General features: G+C 40.9%; 1 protein-coding gene across 1 annotated transcript in view; it reads left to right on the top strand.

Moving 5' to 3' along the window:
* The first annotated feature begins 1,950 nt into the window (after positions 1-1,950).
* MYRFL (myelin regulatory factor like) overlaps positions 1,951-26,581 on the top strand; it is a 44,613-nt gene continuing 19,982 nt past the window's right edge. Inside the window, exons 1-10 of the mRNA XM_063322958.1 lie at positions 1,951-2,084; positions 9,532-9,622; positions 14,353-14,420; positions 14,515-14,773; positions 16,252-16,343; positions 18,113-18,260; positions 21,457-21,652; positions 22,785-22,861; positions 24,138-24,248; positions 24,824-24,914. Coding sequence (XP_063179028.1) covers positions 2,039-2,084; positions 9,532-9,622; positions 14,353-14,420; positions 14,515-14,773; positions 16,252-16,343; positions 18,113-18,260; positions 21,457-21,652; positions 22,785-22,861; positions 24,138-24,248; positions 24,824-24,914 — 1,179 coding nt within the window. The 5' untranslated portion in view covers positions 1,951-2,038. The remainder of the gene's footprint in view (positions 2,085-9,531; positions 9,623-14,352; positions 14,421-14,514; positions 14,774-16,251; positions 16,344-18,112; positions 18,261-21,456; positions 21,653-22,784; positions 22,862-24,137; positions 24,249-24,823; positions 24,915-26,581) is intronic.

Below are 26,581 nucleotides of genomic sequence, written 5' to 3'. Positions count from 1 at the left end.
TGAAGTGGTCCTTTTTCCCTGGGTGTAGTCCAAGCCGAAAGCAGACAGTTAATCGGGTTACAAGGAACATAGTTGTGGGTATGTGGTAGACTTGCTGTGCAAAAGCACTTCTGGAAATACACTAGGTCTTGATCATCACAGCCATGTAGCAATTACAGATAAGATTAAAGCATTGTCAGGTAAACTGACAAACAGTAGAAGTAAAGGCGAGTTTATATAGTTGGTTCTTTAACGAGAAGCATCTCAGCGGATATAGATTTATTTTGTTTGATGCCAAACAAAAATAACACTGTTCATCACGGTCTTACTGGAGTGTTCTCAGTTTTTACAGAAGTAAATAGAATTAGAATGAGCAGTGAAATTCAATACCATATTTGTGTTGTTTGCATGTTATGTGTGCCTGAAAACACCTTGCAAGCATTGGCTTTGACTGGGCATTTCAGTGTTAAGATTAAAACAAACAACTGAACCTAAATATTTTAGTAGTAATGGAGTATGTCCAGCCTGGGCTATTTTAGTACTGATGAAATATTTTTATCGATCTTCTATCACTGGGTACTAGTTCCTGCTGTAGAAACCTGGAAGAATTCTACCTTCAATTGTTAAAAGGTTGCTTGTTTTTTCAATAATGCTAAGGAAGTCTGGTTTTCTCACTCTTAGAAAACAAGCTGTGTTTTGTTGGTATTATGTTAAGCTCCTAAATGCTTCCTAAATGATTGTTAATCTTTACTTTACATAATGAAACCAAACCGTTTCCCAGATTAGTTAACAGTAGTTAAATGATAGCTGCTGCTATTCTGACTTAATAATTCTTGACAAGTGTTGCTCATTCAAGCAGAGAGAGGAGTCCTTTTTATACATGAGAGTGTCAAGCCATAAATGGATCTAAAGTTTATTATACTGAGGTATTTTCTTATCCTAAGTACTACAAAGATGTACCCGGTGTATTTCAGTGGTGATGACTTTGGCTTAATCACATCAACGTCTTGGAAATACTGATGGGTTTGCGTCTGCCTTCAAGTCCCTTCCCCGAAAGTCTTTTTTACATTTTTTAGTATAAGTTGCCTCTCCTGAGAAACCTGTGTCACTCTGAGTGTCTGGGACTTCTAAAAATTACGCAACACTTATTTGCCTGGTGAATGTTCTTTTCTAAGAATGTTTCTGAGTTCTTTCTGAACTTAGAAAATAGCCTTGTTCCAGACTTACTGACTTCACTGAAGCTTTTGTTCACAACCAAATGCCTCTTAACAGATACATACTCAAAATGTCTGAATATTTTTCTGCTCTTTGTCTAGGGGTGACAGAACAGGGACAATTTTCAGTGTACAAAGATCAATTTAAAGAAAGTGAAATTGCGTTTGCTATTAGCCTTAAAAGACCTTTGTTCAACGTTCAGCTTTTCCATGTGTTTTTCAATGTTACCTTAGATAAACAGGTTAATCTCTGATTTAGTTTTGTTAATAATAATAATAATGTAGAAGTTCTGCTTCCCTATAGTCAAACTGTTGTGAGATGTAATTTTTTTTTTCAGACATTTGGAGAGTCTTGACGCTCAGGAGCTTAAATGGGACAGTACAGACAGTGAAACCGGTGATGGTTGCATTTTTGATGCTCTTGCATTTTTGATTACTGTTGCTTTCATCAGTAGCATTAATTACATCACCTGTGTGAAAGTACAGAGACAAGACATGTAATTTTTATTGCTGTGTTTTTTTTGCGCATGTGTAATTATGGTTAGTACTGGGACCAAAGGTCCTTAAAACAAGAGCATTAGACACAGTAAACAGAAGAACACACATCACCTTCATCTTGCATCAAAAGCTTTGTCAGATTCTCCTTTACGTGTAGCAGAATTCAAGTAGAGCCCTGGCTCTAGTTATGGAGGAATGAAATCAGCTGGGACAAAGTCATTGAAACCTCTGACAAAACCATGATGTGTTCCTTGGCACGTTCGTAGTCACCTGGAAGAGAGACAGTGCGTTTTTCTCAGTGGGATTCTTCAAGCAGTAGGAAAGCAAAACACTTCTGCTGGCTTTTCATGGATGTGGTGGGAGAAAATGAGGCCTTGCAGCAGTTCTTTGAAGGTAAGAATCGAATTTGAGAGAGAGTCTTGATAATTCCTGGTGGCAGCAAATAATACAATAATTGTTTGGAGTTAGTTGAAGAAGAAGGAGCCCCAAAACCCTATTTACACAAAGTTATTGTGTAAGTTGATACCAGAAGTGCCTTTATCTTTGTGCTTCGGCCAGAAGACCGAGGGAAGGGTGGACCCAGCAGAGCCTGCAGTGCTGCCGTGGTAGTTGTCAGGAAGAAAAACCGGGAAGTGGCTGAGGTCTCCTTGCAATTTATCACTTCTGAAATCTTAGCCGTTTTCATGAGGTTAGAGAGATCCCTCCCTGCTCTGTCATAACATGTCAGGTTAAAAGAGGGTTTTCTTTCCCCTAATATCATTCTTCTGAAATGGCCTCGTTATAATTGGTGAAATGGTAATTGTGGCAGTGTCCTTGGGATCCTTCTGAGAAGATGAAGTCAGATTTTTTAATATTTTTTTTTTTTGTCTTTTGGCTGGGATCTGCCCTTCTGCCTTTTTCCCAAGGACATTTTACATTCAAGTAAGGTCCCATTAGTCTCCTGCCTTTCTCTTAACACAAAATTTGCTTTCTAATAGATTCCATAATCAAACTGCATTTCTCAGGCCCTGGCATAACATGATTCAAAATGGCTGTTCAAAGGCTTATGTTTTGGAGATTTTTTACTATTTTACTAAATCTTTTCTTTCCCTTCCTCCAATTTACACTTTGCCTTTTTTTTATATACATTAACTTTTCAATTCCAAGCCTCTCTTTCTGTATTTGTTTTCCTTCTGTTACCTGTGCAGGTACTCATGTGATACTGATCTCAGAGTAACTTGGAAACTACTTTTTCTGTTTTGGATAACGTGGACAATTTTTGTTTCCCTGCATTTAATTTCCATTGTGCTAAATAAGCGATTTTTTTTAAATTTTTTTTTTCCTGGCAGCCTGTTGACCAAAGTGAGAGGTGGCAACTCAAACTTTTGAGTTTTAATTTCCAACTAGGAAAGTAAAGATTCTCTGGCATTGATAAAGAAAATGTATTTAAGCCAAGAAATTTAAATCAGTGAACCCCAGTCTAGGGCTGCTAGCCAGAAAATGTGTCCATAGGTTTTAGCAAATTCATACCACGTTTCTTAAGTTCACCTTCAGTCACGGGGATCAAAAGCTAACAAACGGACTTGGCTTTGCTTTCAGAAACATATTTGTTTTTATCAAGCTATTTGTTCAAGTACTGCACTGTAGAGCTGTTAAATGCTCAAAATAGGGTTGGACATGAATTATATAAAATACCAGGAAATTTTTTTAGGAACTGACTTGGAAAACAGGACTCTCTAGGGAGTTCGGGCTAGGTTCTGTTGGCTTTTGTGACAATGATACTTTGATGGTAGAAGGTGTCTCGGATATTTTAACTGTGTGTGCTCTTTACTGAGAATTACTGATTGTAATTCTAGAATTACTGATTTAACTCTTTTTAGAAGGTAGTTTGATAGAACATCTGTCTGGGGCGGTGTAAGGAGGAGAAGCCCTGTCAATTCCATTTAATTGCGGGAAAAAGAAACATCTTGGGAGGTTTCCTCAGTAACGTTGTGTGGTTCTGTGCTACAGTATGACAAAGGTCTGCTAATGCCGTGCAGGGATGCTGTCAGATGGATGACTTTAGTTATCGGGACACTGAGATTAGTTAAGTGTCAAGGCTACAAGAGCTAATCATTCATTCAGCACGCAGTAGCTGGTATCCTCTTGCTGTTAAACCACAGGTAAGTTGGAAAAGGGAACAAGCTGATTTAAAAGCAGGGTTTGCGTTATTTTCAAGCAAGGGTTAGCCTCACTGTTGAACGTTAAGGCGAACTTTAACTGACGGCCTCTCTCCAGCTTAGCACTACAGCTTGTGCGTTGCCTTTATAATGCCACCTCGTGCAGCAAGAGCAATAAACTGCTTGGTGGCCTCCATGATTAGTCATAGCAGTGCTAGAACATTGTCTTTCAAGGCTACAAAAAAAGCTGAGTCCTGCAGTATCGGGTGGAGAATGCCGCCACTGAGGAAGTCTCTCTGCTTCGTCAGTGGTTCAGGTTTGGCTTCCAAATGCATCCAGCTGGCAACTCAGCACACTTATAGATCTGTTTTGTAAGCTTATTTGAAATTAATGGCAAAACAGGTCCCATTTCCCCCATTGCTTTAGTTCCTTACAGTGCACATTTCTTTTGACACTCATTAAAGTCCTGTTTACAATATCGAGAGGGGACAGTCTGAAATAGGAGGACTCTTTCAAGGACAAGGAGATAATGTTTGTTTTCCTGTTGATCACTACTTTCAGTAGTCAATAGGACTCTTGGATTAGATACGACTCTGACTGGGATTTGACCTTGGCTTTTTCTTAAGAGTAAATGGCTTTTCCTTGTGTGGCTGGTCTGGGAAGTTCTTGTCTTTCTCTGTCTCGTTTCACTTCTCCCACACTAGAGATTTCATCTTCGAACAGTTTTTTCTATGATTTCAGTTGAAATGAATAATTTTTAATAAAAATACTTGGGTTTTTTAATCAGTAACTTCCTGTTTGTCAGGAGAAGGTCAGAGCTCCTGATTAGCTCCTGTGCCTGTCCATGTGTAGCAAAGCTGTCTGTTCTTGCTGATGTTATCAATGGGTTGAGAAACAGAATGAAGGCCAACCTAGTTACACGGATAAACTCTGTCTTCTGTTTTTTGTTGTTGTTGGAAGGAGCACTGAGGTGCCTGAAATGCGTGTGTTTGGTCTTGGTGCTCTCTGGGCTCTAAAGAAGGTTCTTAGTGGAATCACCATCTCCCTGTATATTCATGCTCCTGGTATTATAGTTAAGAGCTCTCTGTAAATAAACTAAGCTACAGAACAGACATGCTATTAAACACAAAACACTTAAACCACAAAGGTGTCTCATGCCATTTTAAGGATGAGAGATTGGAACAGGAATAAAAGATGAAATGAGAAATTTAAAATATTCAGGATAAGATTTGTTTCTCTGGACAATGTTACTTTGGGAAAAAGCCATCTACCTTGACAGAAGCTCCCTCCTTACCAGCTGGGGTGTTACAGGTCTTCCTGCAGTTGACTGTGGTATGTCCTGGCTGGCTGCAGTTCTGCCACCTGCAGAGGTTTTGTCCTTAACTCTTTCCTGTTTATTGCTGCCGTGTGCCTGACGTTCCCCTCCGTAGTTCTGCTGGCCCAGCAGCTTTTACCGGTGAGTCCAGGTCTGTTCCAGTCAAAATGAACTAGACTATCTTGAACAGTTCAAGCAGTCACCAGTACGTGGAGTCCTTTAACATGAAAGAAGCTTATGAACTATCAGCTCCCTATGTAAGACTTCCTGTAAGTCCATGAGGTTCAGCTGGACTTTCCACTGAGCCCATATAGCGGAGCTCATAAAAGTACTGAGGCCTGTTTTAGTGGTAAACTATCTTCAGATGAAAATCAGTTAATAATTCTCAAGCAGAAACATTTCCCTCAAGTTGCAAGAGTTTGTAGCAAATGTTATTTGTCCTTTCAGCAACCAGCTGTTAAGGATCTCTGTGGGTTTTTTACATCTCGAGCTGTTATTTAAGGATTGTTCCCTGTATGGAATAGCTGATGTTTTAATACAGATTTTGCTACAAATAGTTGGACTTGGCTGGGAACCTCTTGGCATCCTGTTTTAATGTCAGGAAATGATCAGTTTATTACTGACTTTTAGTCAATATAAAAAGCTTAAGAGAATATTTTATTGGTCGCGGACTGAATTTATGTTTGCAGAAAGGAAGGAGCTGGGACTGTTTAGTTTGAGGAAGAGGAGGCTGAGGGGAGACCTCATCGCGCTCTACAACTACTTGAAAGGACGTTGTAGAGAGGTTGGTGCTGGTCTCTTCTCACAGGTAATTAGTGATAGAACAAGAGGGAATGGATTCAAGCTGCAGCAGGGTAGGTTTAGGCTGGACATTAGGAAAAAATTCTTCACAGAAATAGTGGTTAGACACTGGAATAGGCTGCCTGGGGAGGTGGTGGAGTCACCATCCCTAGATGTGTTTAAGACTCGTTTAGATGTGGTGTTAAGGGATATGGTGTAAGGGAGAACTTTGTAGAGTGCAGATGATGGTTGGACTCGATGATCCCAAGGGTCTTTTCCAACCTAAATGATTCTATGATTCTATTCTATGAAAGAGCACCCTAATAGCCTGGTTATTTGGGTACTCCTTTGGAAAGTGGTGGCTGTGGTTCAAGCCAAATTCACAACTGCATGGGACTTTCTCTGAAATAGCTGTTCCATTAAAGACATAAAACGTACTGCAAGGAGTTTCTGGTTCTCTGTCCCCAATCCTTCCCTTTGCATTTAGATACTACTGAAAAGGAGGCAATTGATTTAAATGCGGTCGTATGTAAGGCACTACATGGAGGTGCTGGGAGAATTAATCGAGGTGGGTGATTCAGGGATTGAGACTGTTGGCTACTGAAGAGTGGAGTATGAAGTGAAGCTCAGGAGCCAGGTGACTACAGCCTCTGGACTGGAAGAAAGGAGGGGGGATGGCTGCCGAAGAGAGAGATGAAGCAAGCGACTGCCAGATCAGGAGGCTGGAGTTCAGACCGCTCCTTGGGGGCCTGGGGTTGGGACTGGGGACAGGCTAGGCGAGAATGGATGGGGGAACAGAAGCTGGTGGTAGAACTGAGAGGTTTTAGACTTCAGATTGAAGGAGAGATAACAACAGAATATCAAGTTTATGGAGAAACGGGAAAAATACAGTCATATGCTGTTTATGACTGCAGTCTGTTCTGCAAACAACTGCGTATGAAACACAGTCACCATCTTGGCCTTTCATCTTTCACCAGTTTCTTGGGTAGCTGGCAGTCCTCTGCGCAGTGACACTCAACTTGAACGTGTCACCTGGTGCAGACTCTTCCTGGAGATATCTGGGCACACTGCGGTGTGGAGTGTGGACTGGGACCAGAGATTCCCGAGCACAAGCTGATAAAGGCTGCTGACTCCGCGTGTCCTCTGGCAGCTCTTTGCTGGGCACATAGTCCTGCGCAGGAGGCTCTGTGTTCCCAGGGGCCTCTGGGCAGGGCTCATCCCACCACAGAGAACACACAGTTCTCTGCTCTTGCAGCCACCAAATGTCCAGGGCAGCGCCTGGCTTGCGTACTTCCAGAGAGCAACAAGAACACTAAACAAACTCCCAACCAAGTATTGGTGTGCTTCAACATCCTAAAGCCCGTATCTATTAAGTACTTACTGTGATAGAGTGCCTGTGAAATGGAGGCCACTATTTTAAATGAATTTGCATATTCTACCAGCTCCTCTGCTGCTGAAACAGATGCCAATACAAGCATGTGATGCCACAGGCTAGGAAAATACATCAGAAAGGAAGACAGAAAGTTCTTAGAGTCAAGTTCTACAGGGCGGCCAAATGTACTGGCCCCTCTGTGAACCTGCATTGAGAAGGTTTCATTAGTGGTGGCCGATCTTCTTCCTGGTGTACTTTCTTCCGCTCCCAGCACTGGCATTACTTATTCCTTCCTTCTCCTCCTCCCCATTTAACTGTTTATGCAAAGTGGAGAGATTAAGAGGGGATGATACATATTGCTCTTGTCACCACTTAGCAACAGAGCCGATCTCTGGACTGTGGGACGCCCATATTAAAGGCCCTGTCCTTGTTTGATTCATAGCTGTGCTTCGAAAGACCTTGTCTCTGGCCAGAATAAGGAATTCTTAGTTTTGTGGTACAGGAAAAACACTTCGTATCTGACCTCTAGCCTCATGTTAATAACAAAATTATTCTGCATGAGGGCCAAGCCCTTTGAACATGAGGAACAGATGGGTAAAAGGAAGAGAAGGTGGTTGAATCATTTCCCTGTGGACTACATTACATTAGCAAAAGGAGAAGTGTTTGACATTCAAGGGGGGATATCCTAAATTCAGACACGAAGAACAAAAAGACGAGAATCCAACTAGTCTGAGGAAGGCTGCAAAGGAAAGCCAGGCTCTTTGGTACTCTCCAGCTGGTTTTGCAAAGCGTGTTACCACTACCTCAAGTCTTTCCATGTTACAATTTTGCTGAGCCAAATAAGTACGCTGCACTGATTGAATCTGTCCTTCTCTGATGTGCGGAGGACAGATTTGTATGTGACGCCAATATATTGGGATCCAAGGATGCAAGCAGTGCACCTGCGAGTTGCTATCTCGCAGTGAAAGGCAGCCAAAATTAAGTCTGTGATAAGCAAACGATGCCTAGATTAATCTGTGATCACAAAGCAATTGATGTTTATTAGCAATGTGAATTTATGTGTTAAGACAGACACACGAGGGAATTCCCATGCAAGGTGGTGGAAGGATTTTTAGATGCTGCTTGCGGTTAAGTAACATCTAACCATTGGGTCAAGAAGGAACCGCGTCAGACAGAGACATCGGGAAAAGAACAGAAATTTTATGGCACGAGTCCTTGCCATGCGGACATCTGATGCTGGTACAGCAAGAAGACAGTAAAAGCACCACTGGCAGTTACTGCTCCTGCGCTCAGCAACAGCGATGGACCTTTGGCATCCTCCCCCTCCACTGCAGAGCTGAGGGGGAGAGGTCGGTGTTAGCCGCTTGGGGCTGAGCCAGGCAGCTCCGGGTTTGTAGGCCAGTCCATTTCATCTGGTGTAGCGGTGGGACAGAGCCATGTGCTGGAGAGAGCAGTAACTTCCATGTCCTTATCTTGTTTGCTTTCTGACTGGCCTCACCCGTGTTTATGGAAGGTTGGCTGGAGAGGTGGGGAGCCTACAGAGTGCTTCTCCGCGTGTGTTTTTTTGTAGAGTTCCGGTTGACTTTCTACAAAAGTTGTCATGAATTCCGGAGACATTATAATCATAAAATCTGTTTACAGCCTTTAGTTACCAAGCAACAAAGGACAAAGTACTGAACCTTTCTATTCATTAAAACGTTTAACATGTTAGTGGGCTGGTTTTTTGGGGGAGAATAAAAGGAAGCCACCGAACATTTCTAAAGCTTTACTTTTGCTTTCTCTAAGCTCAGGATGGTGTATTTTTAAACTGTGTGTTTCAGAAACCCACTTGCAGCTCTAATGCAGAAAGTGGATCTGTGTGTGACAATGGCTGAGCTTTGACCCAATCACCTGTTTTGATCCAAATGTACGAGAGTACAAACTTACCATCAAACCCCCTTCTTCCAGTAGCAGACTGGGGCCCTTCATCCCCTTGCTGTGGCAATTCAGTGAAGCCTTAATGCCATGCATGCGCTGGGGCTTGCCTGGTTGCCATGGTCAAACCCTCTTTGTCTTCCCCTGCACATCCCCTTTTACTTTGCATTTCCCATTGTCCTTTCTCCCAGGCTGACTACAGGACGGATTTGGTTTTCCTTTGCGCAGGAGAGCAGGCAGTGTTACTTCATCTGAAGTACTGATGATCTCCTCCAAATTCCACTCTCATAAATTCTGTCTTTTTGACGTTTTTAATTTTAGGGCAAGATGTCCATGGCGCCTTGGAGAATCCCATGGTGGATACAAGTATGTTGGAAGAATTCATCAGTAGTGACGTAGAGTTTGGAACTTTGTAAGTATTACAGCAACATGTACTTTCTCTCCTTAGCAACATCTCTAGAATTGCTTTCATTAGTGCCATGATAAAATCAGAACGCAACAGTCAGAACTGAAATTGGAGCTTCAAGAGAACTGTGGCACTCTCGATATTGTTACTTACTTGAAGCTGTGTAGGATGACTTGGAAAAATGAACTGAAGACAGTAATGAAAATATGGTTGTTGTCTTGTTCAACAGAATGAATGATAATGAAGTCTGGGATAATTCACAACTGTTACGCTGATTGTGGCATTAAATGCAAAGCTGTTATTTTAATGTTCCTGTAAGTGCGAGTTTAGTGTTTATGTACAGAATAAGTGATATAAGTGAGACTTAATGTATAATAAATTGAGAGAATAATGTAAATCTCCCAATTTGAGGGAAGCAGGGCTACTGTTTTCATCCTAATGCTTCATTCAGAACAGATAAACTGTCCATTAATCTCTTCTGAGATTAACTTTAAGAGATGCAAAGGGTCATGGTCAAGGGTGGAAAGTTATGCAGCACAGATCTATCAAAGACTTCAAACCCAAATCTTTCATCTAGACAACTGTCAGGTGACTATTGTTCAGTCATATTATTAATGGGCTGACACTTGCACTTGCCAAGAAGCAGAGGAAGAGGGGATGTTTTAAAAATAATTAAACATGGGATTCATTCGGGACACACTCAGCAGCACACGTATTTACTTACAGTAGGCTAAATAGGCTTCTACCCCCTCTAAATCATGAATAATGAATTGATTGTCTCTCTGCCCATGCTATAAAAGAAAAGAAGAATGAAGAGGTGGTTGTATACAAATATACATAACCTTTATTTTTAGAGTGACTAAACGTGATGCAGGTTAAACAGATTATTGAACTCCTGTATGGCAGCATTAAAATGTTATTCTTTTGCTTTTATACACAAAACATAGCAGAAATATAAATGTGTATAGATATGCTATTATGTAGCCTAGGTATGTTAGATATTTTAGTTGCAGTGCTACTAAGTATTCACATGCCAAGAAAACAATCTGGAGGCCCAACGGGATTTTACACTGATACTACAGTAATACTTCATTAATTATGGGATTAAGAAGAACATTTACTGAATCGTTAGATCTCTAAAAGTAAAATTATGAAGTATTTGTCTGTACTGCAGACTATTTGTGCATAAACAGAATAGAATCTCATAAAGGAACTTGCCAAAACATGTCAAAGAAGAAAAATATTAAAAGCCTCCATCTATATACCTTTACATACATATATATATATGTAAAAAATGCAGATCAACGTAACGGCACACGCAATACTGAATGCAGTCCGCAATGGAAAGGGTGCTGTTACCACCAAGGTCTTGGGTGCATCTGGAAGTCTCCATCAAAGACCATCTTGCATCAGACAGGCCATTGCCATTACATTTATTGTCCTACTGCACCACATGTAAAGCACCATGTGATCTCCTTGTCTTTTCCTGCAGTACTAGCTTACTCTTCAGCACTGAAAGGAGAACAAGGGTCGCCGTGTCTTTCCCACGTAGGCATTTAATTGATATACTAGGTCTGTAATACAGAATCATTTCAACTACGGAACATTTTTTCCTCAAAAAGCACAATACCAGTTTCAGTAAAGTTCTAACTTGCAGAAATATCCCTACTATCTCTGTACTTCACAAATACTTTCTTTCTCCTAGAAAGCTTCTGTCTGTGCATTTTACTGAAAGACTAACTTAAAGCAGAAATCGAGTACCCAAGGCAGCCTTTGAAAATAGGAACATGAACCAAGTATGTAGAAGGGAAGTTTTGGACTTCTAAGGATGTATCTTTTTAAATTTTACGCAGCACATTTGGCATTCAGTAGCTACGGATCAAGTAACCCACAGAAAAAAATAATAACTCAAATGTTTACTAACTCTCTATTAAAAGTTGAAAACAATGTTTAGAGCAGTAGACACAGTATTTAAAAGTATCAGAAAATTTGTTTTGAAGGACACCAAGGATTATTCTAATTTGGAATTTTTAAATTTATTTTTTAAGAATAACTATGTATTTGAAGCTAATGCAAAATGTAGGGTTGTGGATGTGGTCTGAAGTGGTCTGCTGTTGACTTAGGATGCTCCTATTTTCAATGCAGAAGGAATGAAGTGGTTTTGCTACATAGTGTGGGAACTCACCCTAAGAGAGTAATTTTTTACAGACTGTCTGACAGGAGAAACACTGTAAGTGTAAAAGCACAACAAAGCATCACAGGAAGATGTAATACAATATAACCAAGCATAGGTACCAAAGAGTAAATTACCAAGAACCTTCTCTCAAACCTCAGGTATGTGAACAGGGTGAGCTGTTGGGAGTCAAGCTGAGAGCAAAGCTCACCGTCAGCTGCACACAAGGGAACACTCACTTGCTGCCTGAAAATCAGGCGAATGCTGCACAGTAAAATACGGGCTGACATGTTCTTGTACACAGTAGTGTGCCTGAAGTTCTTTAGAAAGGAATAACGAGAGGTCATGTTTTCAGAGATTTACCTGTTTCAGTGACAAAACCCAGTGAGCACTAAAAATCACAGCCCACGCTTAAGTTGTTTGGCTTTCCACAACATCCTCTCCAAGCCGAGGTGTTAAAACATAAATCTTTCCTGCTTGGCTACGGGGTTTGGCAAAGAGGTGGCTGTGAATCACGTGGAATTTCTTGGTTCCCAGCCAGGATTCCTCTGTCCTGCCTCCAGTCCCTGGCTCTCATAATGCCTGTCAGTGCCTTCCCCTCGCTCTGCCTCTGCACTTGCTCCCTGTAATGCTCCCACCTGGGGTTTGAAGGTGCTGTGCCATGCAGGGACCTTGCCTCACCAGGGTGACAAGGGCGTTGCCCTGTGCAGTGCTGATTACCAACAACCCTGAGCGTTTGTGGAGGTGGCCCTGCATAGGACGTGAACTGGGAGATGAGCCTCTTGCTTATGTAGCTCTGTGTAGCAGGGGAAAGCAGCCCAGCTCTTCCTGAACTTGGCATGGTGTCATGTTGTGTCAGCAAGTGTCTTTATGGCAGGTGACATGGAGGCCGCTGGACGACGGTACTACATGGGGCGCTGCATGGATCTACGCTTTCTGAGCACCCTTTGCCGTGGGCAAGAGAGCCTAGGCTCAAGAAATGTTCACTTTAATTCGTTACCAATTAACACAACCTTTTGATCACTGGTTCGTGCATTGAGAAAAAGAGAATATAAATAATCAAACACTTAGGGAAACATCCCTTCCCTCACCCCTCCTTCCCTTGCCTTTTCGAGGCTCAATTTAAACCGAGCGCTTCTCCATCCTTCCCGCTCCCCTTGTCACCGCCCTCCCTCACACACCCCCGGTGCCTCCCACTGCCGCCGGTGCGCTGCGTAACGGCTTCTCCTTCCCGCTCCTCGCTCCTTACTCGTTTTCCTCGGCTCCGGCGTGGGTCGCTCCCAGCCCGCAATCCCCTCGGGGGTCCCCGTTCCGGCGTGGCGCACGCCAGGGTGGCCGCTGGGGCCGGAGCGCACCCCCCGGCCACGGTTCCCCCCGGCCATGGCCTCCTCAGCGCCGCGGCCGCTCGCCCGGCCAGCCGCCGCTCCGCGCGCGCCTCCGCGGCCGCCGCTGATTGGCTGGCTGGGGCTGTGGCGGGCGAGGGGCGGCTGGGAGCGGGTTATGGCGGCGGGGAGCGGCTAACGGCCGGCGCCCCACAGCGCAGCGAGCGGCCGCCGCTGCCCAGACCCTCCCCGTCCCGCCGTGACGAGTTATTCTTTGTTCAGGTTTCAGCAGCGCGTCGAGATCCGCCCCGCCCCCCGCAGTGATAAATTCAAGCAGTATAAATAATCAGTCAGCAATGGTGTTTGTGTTAAAACGCGATGGAATGGCATGGCTTGTTTTCTGTGAGGAATGAGAGGTTTTTTTGTTTGGTTTGTTTGTTTTTGAAGCTTTTAGGAGGCTTTTGGGATGGACTTGTTAGTACTGTCTATTTTCAGTTTTTTCGTGATTTAGGCATAGAATATACTAACTATCAGTCCCCCCATTATGTTCTTACAAATGGAACTGGAAGATTGTGTGGGACCGGAAAGAGGGAAGAGAGCTCGCCACCTGTGGAAACCCCACATTAAGCTTCTGGATTGTTTCGATCAGCTTGTAAAAGCTCTTGTTTCAAACTGGGCAGATGGACTTTCCCCCCTGTGCGGCAGCCACTGCTCCCCTCCAGGCTTGGGCTGCCCCTCCTGGTGCCGAGCGAGGCGCTAAAATGGGGCCTGCTACCGTCTGACAGGGGCTGAGAGCGCTTTGGCCAAACTAAGGTCTTAAGAAATCAGCCAGCGCATGAAGGTGCTACAGATCTTTAACCCGTAGTCTATAGAGAATGGGTTTAAAGCCCTCATGATCTCTGTGCTCAGAGTCGCTGGTGTGCCCGGAGGTAACTGAAGAATGGCTCATGGGAAGGAATGAGGCTTGAACTCAGCGGGTCATGGAGGAGGACATGGGCAAGAGCTGGTGGGGACGGGGCCTCCCTGTGCGGGGGAGAGGTAGAGAGCCACAGGAGATGGTCTGATGAAGTGTAAGTGACATTGCTCCTATGAGAAGGGGCGGCAGCCATGGTGATTAATGCTTCCTGGAGGCCCTTGTCAGTAGCCTGGTGGTCCCCCTCCAGCTGCTTTCAGCGTTGCCTTGTGGTCATCCTCCATGTCTCCTCCCAGTAGAAATTAAAATCTCTCTTTTTCATCCCTAGGCAAAGCCAGTTGCCAGACTCCCCACCAGACTCTGGATCGGAACCGTGTTCTCCGCCACAGCTCCAGAGTAGGTCACATGTATCCTGCCTCTCCCAAGCTCATAGGAAGGTTTCTTGCGCCTCTTCTTTCTCCTTACTTTCTTGTCTGTTTACTTCTTGCAGCCACATGGTATGACACTACGTGGCCCAGTGGGCTGCAGCTTCCACTCCCGTGCCCATCTGCTGTGGCACCCAGCAAGCTTCCCTGCAGGTTCATGGAGACTAACTCTGACCCCAGTGCTGGTGGGCCTCCCTGTGGCATCCCCCAAGGCTGCTGTCTGAAGACAGACAATGCTATGACTCCTTGGAATCATTCTGCATCCTCCAGCTGTTTGGGTTTTAATTATTCATACTTTCAGCCAAATGCGTCTCAGATTTCTGGGTAAATGATAAAGCTTTTATGCAAAGGATGAGACAGATACAAAAAAAAGTAGAGCTGGTAGAAGACACGGTTTAAGACTGGTGTAAAATCCCCGTGGGTGTAGGGTTTTCCACTGGATGGCAGTGTTTAGACGTTTTTGAGACACTTGTGGTTGAGGTTTCTTTAAATACCTTGATTGGCGTTCAGATTGGAAATAGGAATGGATTTCAGTCGTTAAAACATTACAAGGCTAAGGTGGGATCAACAGGTGCTTCATAACTGGATTATAAAAATATTCAGGCGTTTTGCAATACCTATTGTAGGGATTTGTCCATAAGTATCTTGTAAGTGTTCTGACAAGTGGCATGAGAGGAAAAAAAGAAGTCATATCTATGTAAACAAGTGAAACGGTATTCATATCCCATCTGCCATATTCACCCACTAGCATGTTGTGGATGCTTAATTATTTAAAATACACTGGCTAGTGCAAGCATCCAGCCATGATACCTGATACCATGATAACTGACTGACGCGTGCCAGAGGGGTACCTCCCTGGTTATGCAGAGAGAAATGTGAATTCATCAGCGTTAGTCCTGGGCTTGCAGATGCTCTCTCTCCTGTACAGACCTCAATTACGTGTTACATGTGATGTGGGGGAAGGAAGCTGGGCCTGGGTTTCTCACTGCAGCTATTTGTGTTCTTTGTTTTCCAGTAGAAGGTGCCCCGCTAGTCAAAATCATTATTTTTTGAGGGAATACTTTGGTTATTGCAACTTAAGATACAAAATACTTCTTTACCAAATGTGGAACTTCGGAACAAACCTAGAAAAAGAATAACAATTAATGTGGTGGGAAGGCTTTTCTTCTACTCGTGGAGAAACCTTAGTTTGAGTACCTACTGGGCCTGACTGAGACCTGGAGTTTGTCTTGGTTTTTCCCCCATCCAGAAGGAGTGACTATCTGTCAGGATATTCTCGTTTATATTTTGTAATAGCAGAACTTTGGAACAAGGTTTTTTTCCCTTTACACAAAGGAGCATTTTTGGAAATCTCACTTCCTGGGAAAGGGGAAAACTGTTACCCAGCAGTTTCCCCTTGAGATATCTTCATTAATGCATTAGTTTAACTGCTGCTGGTGTTTTCTGTATAAGAAGGAAAATGAGCTCATGTTCGGTGCAGTACAATTACTCAAGATAAAGCTGTGATTTTACTGCAAATGTCAGGAAACAGTAAAACCCTGACGCTTATGCACTGTGTAAATTTTTGAAAAGAGATCTATTCTCTATTCATAGGAAATAAAAAAATAAACTAACTTATGTTTTGGGAGGAAAAATTGCATAATTCAGTTTTAAAAAGCCAACAACAGTCTCCTCTCCCGGCAAATCAGAATTTGGATGACAGTACAGTTAGAATTAGATACCTTGGTGTTCTCTTCTTGTGATTCTGTAACAACTGTATTTAAACTTACAAATGAGTAATGCAATGTGTGTTTTTAAAGAAGTGTTTCTGCAGTGTCAGGCAAAAAAAGGAAGCTCTCACAATTACTGGGAGATGCCACTGATTCTCCAGTCCGGTCTCAGGACTCCAGACAAGGTAAGCAACTGTGCGAAGATCAAATTTAATGTTTCATGCCATAGACAAGTAAATATTTAAGAGCACAGCTCCTGCTGGCTCTGAAAAGGTAGTGGCATTAGCAGTCTGTACTCCACTACCAGGTTTGGAGGAATTTACCTTTTCAGCATTTTTGAAAACCAGGCCCTATTTATATTTGGCGAAGAGAGAAGGAGTGTTACAGGTTCATGTTTCCTGAGGACTCTCTGGACGAAATATTCTGCCCTTCTCAGTGTGTGAGCCTGCAGTACACAGATGATACCGTACACTGCTGGCTTTGCTTGGCGCTAAATTGGCTGGGCAAAGAAACCATCTTGGGTCAGTTTAACAGGGAACTGATGTGGTAGATGAGCAATCAGATTGCAGTTTCCCTTTATCATCTCAAATCCATGTTTTTTCTACAAAGTGTATGCATGCACAAGCTTGGTAAAAGCTGTGTGTTCTTCCCCGCCCCTTCCCCAAATTAATTCGGTTCATTGTTTTATCAAGATAAAAATCCTAAGCTTATACCAATTGATACAAAAAAGATTATCAGGCATGTACAGAAATGTATCAGCTTCTATGAAGGGTGAGGCTCTCTGTGAATGAACAGTTTATAACAAACAGATTATCTGAGGAATTTCACCCTTGTCTGCTTGTGGAAAATCTGAGAGTTGCATGTTATTTCTTCCGAGTAAGTTATTTTTCAGCATTAAATCAATCTTTTAGAATACTTTTAATGAGTAGCAACTGGATTTAGTAGGTTACTTTTCCTTTGGTTTCTTTTATTTGATCAATGTTGCTTGATTGTGACTAGTCCTCTAAGTCTACCACTGCTGGAAAGAGAGGATGAGCAGATGCTTCTGTATCTAAAATTGCTGTTACTGTTTTTGATACGTAAAGCTTTGAAATATGTTTTTCTTGGGAGTCACTGTTAATAAAATCACACAGACACATGCTATTGGAGAAAGAACGCAGCCATTGGTTAAAATAGCATGGGGATCATTTAGAAATGAGGTGTGAATTTCTTTACTGTGGGTTTTTTCTTATATTTTCACTCTGCTGTATGTCAGAAGTGGGGAATTGCACATGAAGCTTGGGCCTGAAATGATTCTGTAGGCCGTATCTTACTGTGTTGTCTCTGGCCGTGGGTGGATCTTAGCTTATATGCTCAATGACATATTTTCTCCTGACCTTACTGTAGTCCATATATCTGTGTGTCTCATCACATTCTCCTCTATTTTCATAAAATATATAAAATCTCAGAAAGCATTAACCAGTCAAACAGATGTAGTGATTAATGTGCTTACTATTTGAAAACCATGCCTCCTGCTCTAGAACAAAGTACCTGTTGCAGTGAGTTGGAGTATATTCAATTTAAACCTGTAGTAGAGAGAATGGGAAACATATGTAATTATTTTGCTAAATTGCTTCTTGCAGTGTTGCAGATTTACAGTAAAATGCATGGCTTCCCTCCCGGCCCTCGTCCCCCCAAAGGAAACTATCCATCCTTTTGGAGAGAATAAAAATAGGAAGTGCTTCTTGTATAATATTTTGCAGATCAGGAAAGCTGAAAAATTTATTTTCTGGGGCAAGGGAATATAACGCATCTTTTGGAATAACTGCGAAGGACAGTCAGATTTAAATATATATGCAATAGATTTGTGCTTTATATGTATGTATATATATGTAAATATATTTATAAAAATGTTTATGCAGGGTTTTTGGCTAATCAAAAAAGTAATAACTGAATTGTCACTATCTCTCTGCAGCAACTGTTAAGGACTATGCAGCTGAAATGCAAGAATATGACAGTGATGGACAGAATGCAGCTTTGGAAAAATGCTGTCAAGCTCTAACATGGCAACCGTATCAAACTTCTCAGTGGAACAGCTTATTTAACTCTAATTATGAAAAACTGTAAGCACTGATGTTTGCACTTGGAAAAAAGTGGTTTCTTGGGTTTTTCTTTGGCTGGTATTGTAGTTTTGTAGGAATAAATTATACATTTGGCATCACTTGTTCTTACTGAAAATAAGACTGGAGAAGGAAGTATAGCAGGCGTGATGGAATATGAATCTGCAGATATATCAGATAAGCAGAACTTTAAACACTGGTTGAAATTCATGCCAGGTTTTCTGATTTCCCTTCAGGGATTTAGGGGCAAAAAGAAAATTAGTTTAACTTAAAATACCTGTTAATTTTTGTTTCTTTTGTCAAGAACCATTGGGGTGAGTAATTACTGAGCATAACATTGAAGAAGAATGGAAATAGAAGATACCTGTGTTACTTCTGGGCTCATATAACCTAAGTTAACAACTATAGAATACATATACGATACATATGGTAGTCAAAGATTTAGACTTTCCTGTATAAATCAGTACTGTAAATAATTTTTTTGCCACATGATCTGGCAAAGGTCATTCCAAGTTCATTTTACATTCCTGGTTTTCTCCATTCTAGTATTTAGTGAATGATCCCTTTTAACAAAAGCCCTTTTACAGTGTCTGTTTTATTCCCCAGGATTGGTGCAAATAATTTGTAACTGTCTCCACAGAACTTAAATAGCATAGTAAATTTTAATTTTCCTCTAGCCCAACCTGCTAAAAGCACTCATGGGAGTTTGGAGTGTATTGGTGTCGTGGCTGGACATTCCTTGTTTGTGCACAGCCTGTTAGGGGCAATACACATCTTACTGTGTCCCACACAACCCTTCTGCTAAGGTCTTGACATGATAAGACAGTAGACAGCTCAGTGTCCGCACCTTTCCATTCCTTGGGAGCTGGTTGGGCCAAGAAACCTCCGGCTGTGTTTGTCACATGAATTGTCACTCTATATGGAAGTGGCTTCCAACTCCTGTTACACTTTCAGTCAATGAGTACATGATAGCTGTGAGCTGATGGTGGGAGATTGCTCTCCCGCCACTACCCAATTACTTATTGGTTTCCATGCACTTAAAACTGAAGTTTCAGACTCACATTTCTTGGTGGCTTGTGTCAACAAAGACAATGTGATGCTGAGCATTAAAGCATCCAAATACATGTTACTGCTGCCGTTACTGTGCAAGCGGATTGAGATATTATTTGCAGAGGAAGTCAGTATTACTTTTAAGTGAGGTCAATGGCAGTGCCTTTGTTCCAAGATGCACTATAATTATGGCACAGTGCACAGATTTTCTGAGTAGTGATCCTGTATTGTTAGCCTCAAAAGAGTCTTATCACTGCTCAGTGTGGATGGATTGGTCCTGTACCTCAAAATTGCTGTGCCCACTTTAAGGGCATTTCTCGGGTTAATTTTTATTGTCCATTTTATTGATTCACTATTTAAACCTTTTGATTATTTCATTTTCACAACAAAATGCTGTTAACTGAGGTAGATTCGTTAGGAAAGGTTACTCTACCATTAATTATGGCCTGCATTGTGTCTGCTTGGCACTTTCTTAGCCCCTTGCCCCATTAATATTGTGATTGGTGGGACTCTCTTCCAGAGGTGCTGTCTGAAGACTCAAATTCTGAATAGGCAGAGGAATTCGAAGTGTATTTCTAGTAGAGATACTTGTGTGACAGGGATATCCCTTGCTCCCTAAAAGTCCTTTCAAGTTTTACTGTACTGCTTGGTAAGACTGACCATTCCTTGTGCTATCATCAGATCAAAATAGTATTTGCTCTTAATTACTGTAAATGGCATACTCAGAAAATGAGAAACATGAAATTCCTCTTTGGGAGTCATTGTTCCAAACAACTTAACTTGGAGAAATGGAAATTTGTACTTTGCTTCTCACTCTGCTTGCCTGCATGTAAGCAAATACTCTGTAATTGCTTTAAGAATGTCAGCTAATGAACTTGCTTCACACCTAAGTCTGAAAAATGACTCCTTTCCTTACTATGAAATACACATATTTCCTACATAAATAGAAGGAGTTAGCAGTTGCAGAAAGAAACTGAAAAAGTTTTCCTTCTTTAATAATGGTGGTTTGAAGAGATGGTAGACACTTCATTATAATTTAAAATATGAATTAACATATGACTTAGTAGTTTTGAAGTAGTTACAAAGTAGTTTTCTCTTTATTCCCTGTCCCTGATAATCAGTGATTGTTTGAAAGGGGCCTTTTGTTCATAATTTATGAAAAGATAATAAAGTCTGTACGTTTCTTGTAAAGTCTTTACATTTCTTGTAAAGTCTGTACATTTTGATTTTTACAGCTATTAATGTGCAAACGGATGAGTTCTGAAAAGCCATTCTTCAGTAATTGTGTTAATGAGAGGTTCTTAGTAGCATCAGACGAGATCATCAGTATCAAACTTTCATTAGCAAGAAAAGCCAATGCCCATATAAGAGAACCTTGTGGAGTAGTCCTATTATTTCAGAATTATCCATCTCTTAAATCAGGGGACTGGAAACATTGTTGGGATGGTGAATTCACTGGCTCTTTTAGAAGGATCTTTTGATACCTTTCCTTGTTTGCTGTGAATCGTAAGGACAGAATACTCTTTCCCTTTGGGTGAGAAATTAGCCCTTTCAATAAATAGAATAGGGTTTCCTTGGTTGAGGTAGGATGGACATTATAAAGGAGAGTTTTATAGTCATCTGGCCAGAGGGTCAGTATTGATAGCTTTTCTTTTAGCCTGAGTAAAGCCTTACTTGAGTCCCAGCAGCTTCTGTGGAAGCACTTGGTGTGGGAATTCGTGAACAAAATGGGGAGTATTGCTGGCTCATTAGCACATTGTTGTCTGCAGCACTCATTCAGCTCTGTTGTTTGTAGCAATGTTATAATGAATGCTTGAATACACTAAAAGGTTTGGTTGTGCTTTTAGGTGAACAGAGTTCCTTTATACTAGATTTGTAAGTGAGGATTATGTAAGCTTCCCCACCTCTGGTTTTCAGACATTTCATGTGTCAGACTAAAATTGGGGTACACGTTTATGCATTTTAATTTTTACACTTCCAAGAGGCTAAGAAGAAAATACTGTTAGAACTGGTGATTGTGAAGATGTGTTTTGGTTCCCATTTTGTTAGTAAAAATCAGATGGATTTTCAGACCACATAAAAAATAGGAACTCAAGATGTCACTCAAATATGCCTGTACTTAAAGTTCCTATTCTTCTTGTTTTTGTAGACCTGCTGTAGGATATCATATTGTCACAGACAAAGGATTTAATTTTTCAACAACAGATGATGCATTTGTGTGCCAGAAGAAGAATCATTTCCAAATCACAGTCCATATTGGAATCACTGGACATCCAAAATATGTCAAAACTCAGCTAGGGGGGAAACCAATAGAAAAGTTTTACTTGAAAGCTTTTGGAATAAAGGCAAGTATTTCTCCTCTTTGTGATTATTACTTTTAATTAGTTGGTATGTGATTATCCATAGAATAAGGTAAATAATTGAAATGAACTCTTTTCTTAGTCAGTTTTGACCAAGAACTGACAAAAGAGAACTCTTTTAAGTTACTAGTGACTTATGTGTGGAACTCTTTTGCAAAAAAGTGACGTTTTCTGGTTGCTTATGCTGTTATATGCTGAAAGACATCATGTTTGCCTGTTTGCCATGGTTTCACCGGCTTCCCTCTCTTTGGCTGAAATTTTGTTCCCTCTGTGGGCAGTGCAGGGGCATATTCTGGTGTGTAGGTGGCCAGTCTACCCATTGGTCAATAAGAGGTCTTGAAAAAAACAATCCACAAAGCAGAGAAAAAGAATCAAACGTGTTTTTTTCAAATAGTTCATGTGTAAACTGAATGGGGAAATTTCCCCATTTCTTCTTGCCAGGCTTTCCATTTTCATTTTAAGAATGAAATTCTTCCCAGCCAATATGGGTCCACAAGCTTGCATAAGCAGAAGTAGTAAAAAATTTTAATTTTTCTGAAAAAAATTACCAGGTTTTTTTACTTGCTACCAAAATTCAGTGATTTAAAAAATCCATGTAGCTGTTTTACAAGGCAGTTACTACCAGTTTTGCTTAATGCATTCTAATGCAGAAGAAATTAGTGAATATTACTGTCATCTGTTCCCATCTGAAGCAAAGTGATGCTTGGTACCGTTCCAGAAAGGTACAGAAATGTACATTACAATAATTTATGGAACTACCTTGCACAGGTTCAGTTCTCATGTTAAATAGCTACATTTATGCTTTGGGATAGAATGAACCAATAACAGACTAGATTCAGAAAGCAATTTTTCTTTTGCAAATTAGTGCATAACTTTTCCTTTTTTTTCCCTTTCAAATTACATCCACAGAACGATTTGGGGCTTCAAACTAGCTGGAATGCAGCACTGTTAGGCGTCCGTTAATCAGGAGTCAATTCCCATGTTACTTTCTATACAGATCCATGATAAATGAGAGAAATTTTACTGTTTTGGACACAATTTGCCTATTGATTTCTGTGGAAAATGTTATGCGTTTGTAATATTCTTGTTATGTTTGATAATTCTTTTTTCTTTGTAGGTGGAAGCTCCAAATCAAACAATTGCTATTGAACAGTCTCAGTCAGATCGAAGCAAAAAAACTTTCCATCCTGTTAAGTAAGAATTTTCATAAATTTATTCAATTTTATTTCAGTACTTGATGGGTTGGAAATGTAAAGTAGCTGTTTCTTGGAAACTTATAGTAGCTGTAAGCCAGTCTCCCGATCTTTATCCAAATTCAATTCTGGGTGTCCACATAGAATCACAGTAGTAATATATACCTGGTCTCCCTTCATTAAGGAAAATTTTCAGCAGCTTTACAAATGTGTTAAGTATGCCTATACAAAATATTTATATTCAGCTAGCGTCACTGTTGTATGGTGTAGAGTGTATGGCAGATGCATTTCCCATCTTAAGAAATGTCAGTAATGTTCCTGTTCTACATGGGCATGAGATCTATTTGCAGTGCTTTTAAGGGGGTAGTGCCTCTGCTAGAAACATATGTGCAGCTTCCCCCTGGAACTCTCTGCCATTCTTCTGCATCTTAACTCACTGGCAGAATCAATGTTTGTTCTTCTGACATAAGTGTCTTCTGTTGGAGCTGTTCTGTTCTCTATAAATAATTAAATAAGCCTTAAAACAGGAAAGGATAAGACAGTGTCAAGTTTGACAGGACAGTGCTGGGATAAAGTCTGCAATATATAATGTGCGAAAATGAAGTTTGAGCTAGGGAGAAGAGCTTGATTTTCACTTGATTACCTCTGTCATGGCATTTGTCTTCATTTTGCTGATTCTGGGACCAAATTGTTTCATGGGTGACGTTGGTGTAGTTTTCATTTATACTAGATGAGAACATAGTCAGTGGGTTGTTGTTTTCTCCATGCAAACTCTTTATTTGTATTATCACTTACAGGAGCAGAACCACTATGTATTTGGGACATAGGTCTATATTTTATTCTTCCAAAGATAAAAATTAGGTGCAGGTGAAAAAAGGGTCAAACAGTAAAATTTACTTATTTTAATGTGGAGATTCAGATCCAATAATACGCAAAGTTACCCTTGGCAAGCAACAAATACCCATCATATGGAACACATACGGTTTTATTACATTCAAGACTGTATACAAACAGAACAAGAAACACAAGACTCCTATTACTAAGAACAGTTTCCCACTGCTGGTGCTTTATCCTGTTTATTTATCTCCTTGACACAGTCATTGTGTTTTTAATGTGTTTTTATAAACCAGGGTTACTGGATTTTTACTGGGGTTCCTCTGTTTTTTTGTTTGTCAGTTTTTCTCAAAACTGTTTTCATGAGTTTGAGGAAATCTGGCTTGAGCCAGGTATATCTCCAAATGTTTGTTTCCCTGATCTTGTTTCCTTTTGTATTTTAGAGTTGATCTGCCAGGGGACCAGACAACTAAAGTAACACTAGGAAGGTTGCATTTCAGTGAAACAACAGCAAATAATATGAGAAAAAAGGGGAAACCTAATCCTGACCAGAGGTATTGCTGTAGCTAGTTCGCCTGTGTGTGTGTGAAGCGGAAAAGAGAAGGTCTGCTTTTCAATAGAGCTGATGTTTGTGAAAAATCTTAATTTACCAAATCCTGTGATTTTTTCAATTTCAAATTCTGTGATACTTGTTATCTGCTTGAAGGCCTCTCTTCTAGAGTCACAGAATGATGTCAGAATAAAAGAAAATACCTCATCCTCAAGGTTAGAGATTGTTTCAGGAAATCACAGACAGAATGTTGGCTGATGAAATCAGGCAGGCAAAAAACCCAAATAATCATTTTCTTCTGGGAAAGGAAGGGTCTTCATCTTTGAGTCTTCATTGCTTAACTTGTCAAAATTACTGTAATCTTTATTCATTTTTAGTGATTGTGGGGCTTGAAAGAGCGTATTACCTGAGAGTGAAGGAAATATTTTTTCTTTCATATTGTAACATAAATATGTTTTAAGAAATGTTCTGGCTATCTTTTTATGTATTGTAATAGTGGTTGCATTTAAAGCATTTTATTTTTTTCTGTGAGAAGACCTTACTTTAATTATTATCATGATTAAATCAATTTTAAATTAGATACTTCATGCTGGTAGTTGGACTGTATGCTGTTTCTCAAGACCAATTCTACCTACTGGCTGCAAATGTCTCTGAAAAGATCATTGTGAGGGTAAGCAGAAATTTATGTTGCTTTCATGTGAAAAGTATTTACAAAACTCTTTAGGTATACAGAGGAGACTGGGGGGGGGTGTGATTCTTGGGTATAAAAATTACCAATGAATCAAAAATATTGAGGAAAAAAAATTACAGTTGCATATTGTATGAGTATGTTGTTATCTTTTAGTTATCAGGATTTTAAAATGTTAAAAGTAGAGCTATAGAAGAGTTGAAAAAGAAAACTCGTGAATTCCAGTGCAAAATAGGTTGATTTTTCCAGATTGCTTTTTCTTTGCGGTGAAACAATTTCCTACACTTGCCAGGAATTTGGTAAATGCTTTCATTGGCTAGATGCTTCATTTTCAGAGGAGGATGACAATGAAAAAAATTGCAAGGAAAGAAGGTCAAGCAGCTCTAGGAAGATTAAGACCCATAGCTGCTCCTTTCCGGCGTGTTTTCAGAGTGTCACCTAAAGGATGGTGTGGGCCTCCGGAAGATTGCAGCCCAGCAAACTTTTTCATGTGGGCCAATCAAGGAGCTGCTTGTCTGCAGGGAGTCTTTCTAGGCCTTGGCTTATGGCTAGGAATAGGCTTAGCATTTTGTTTTAGAGTTGAATAAGGCCAAGAGCCTGAGTGTATTAAACTTATTAAGTGGGCCTGGAAAGGGGCTTCCAAAGAAACGTGAGGGCTGTCAAAAGCTTTTAGTCCTGGCATCATTTTTGTAGGCCATTGCTTGGGTCCTTTCTGGTGGGACATCATCCACCTAGGTTTATGATTACAGCCTGGTTTAGGATTAGGGTTTGGAGAGAGCAAAAGTGCAAATCCCCAGTGTGTGTGTGGTGTTGCACAGGGGCTGCCAAACGAAGACGAGGGCTTTCAGATGATTTGAATTCTGGCTCCTTTTTTGTCTGGCACATAACTTTGTGTCCTCTTGTGCCATAAGCCCTCTTCCTGCAGTTACGGTTGGGTTTTTGGAGGGCAATACAGCCAGGAGCTCCTTTCTGGGTGGAGCTGCGAAAGGGTTTTGAAAGCAATGTTTGGAGTTCAGTAGTTTTCTGCCCTGCTGAGAAGTTTTATCATCCTGGCTGTTGCTGTGGGTTCTTTTGTTTCAGGACACTGAAGCTTGTGTTTGCGTCACTCCTGTATATTTAGTTATTTTCCTTTTTTGACCATTATTTTCCACAATACTGCTTTCGTCTGAATTTCTCTTTCTGTATCTCTTCTGTAACACTGTAGCAGTGTTACAAATATCTCTTTACTATTTTGGGAAAGCTGTTGAATTTTCACATTTGACCCATCCTTGGGATTACTGTTACCTTATAAGATATATATATTTATGTAAGATTCAGAAATTTACATTTTTCTACCATTTTTATAGTTAGATTCCTTTGAAATTTTAATGAAGACAGTTTTTAATAAGAATCCAGGGAATGAGGTTTTGCAAACCTGGCCACTATTCCAGACAAAGAAAAAAGAAGGCAGAAAAGCAGAAGAATCAAGAGGCTGTGGTTTGAAGTGGTGAAAACATCAACAGGAAAGCTGGAAAGAAAAAAAATAGTCATTTTCCAGATGTCTGACAGGGCTTCAGTGGCAGGGTACAGTCAGCCAGCCATTAGCTACCTTGAAGTGGCAAAGCTGTGCAAATGCACTGTGAGAGAGAGCAACTCATGTTCTGGCCCTT

This window comes from Chroicocephalus ridibundus, chromosome 1 (genome assembly GCF_963924245.1).
Source record: "Chroicocephalus ridibundus chromosome 1, bChrRid1.1, whole genome shotgun sequence".
Lineage (NCBI taxonomy): Eukaryota > Metazoa > Chordata > Aves > Charadriiformes > Laridae > Chroicocephalus > Chroicocephalus ridibundus.
The sequence above is the reverse complement of the archived record's forward strand: the minus strand, read 5'-3'. Positions and strand labels throughout refer to the sequence as shown.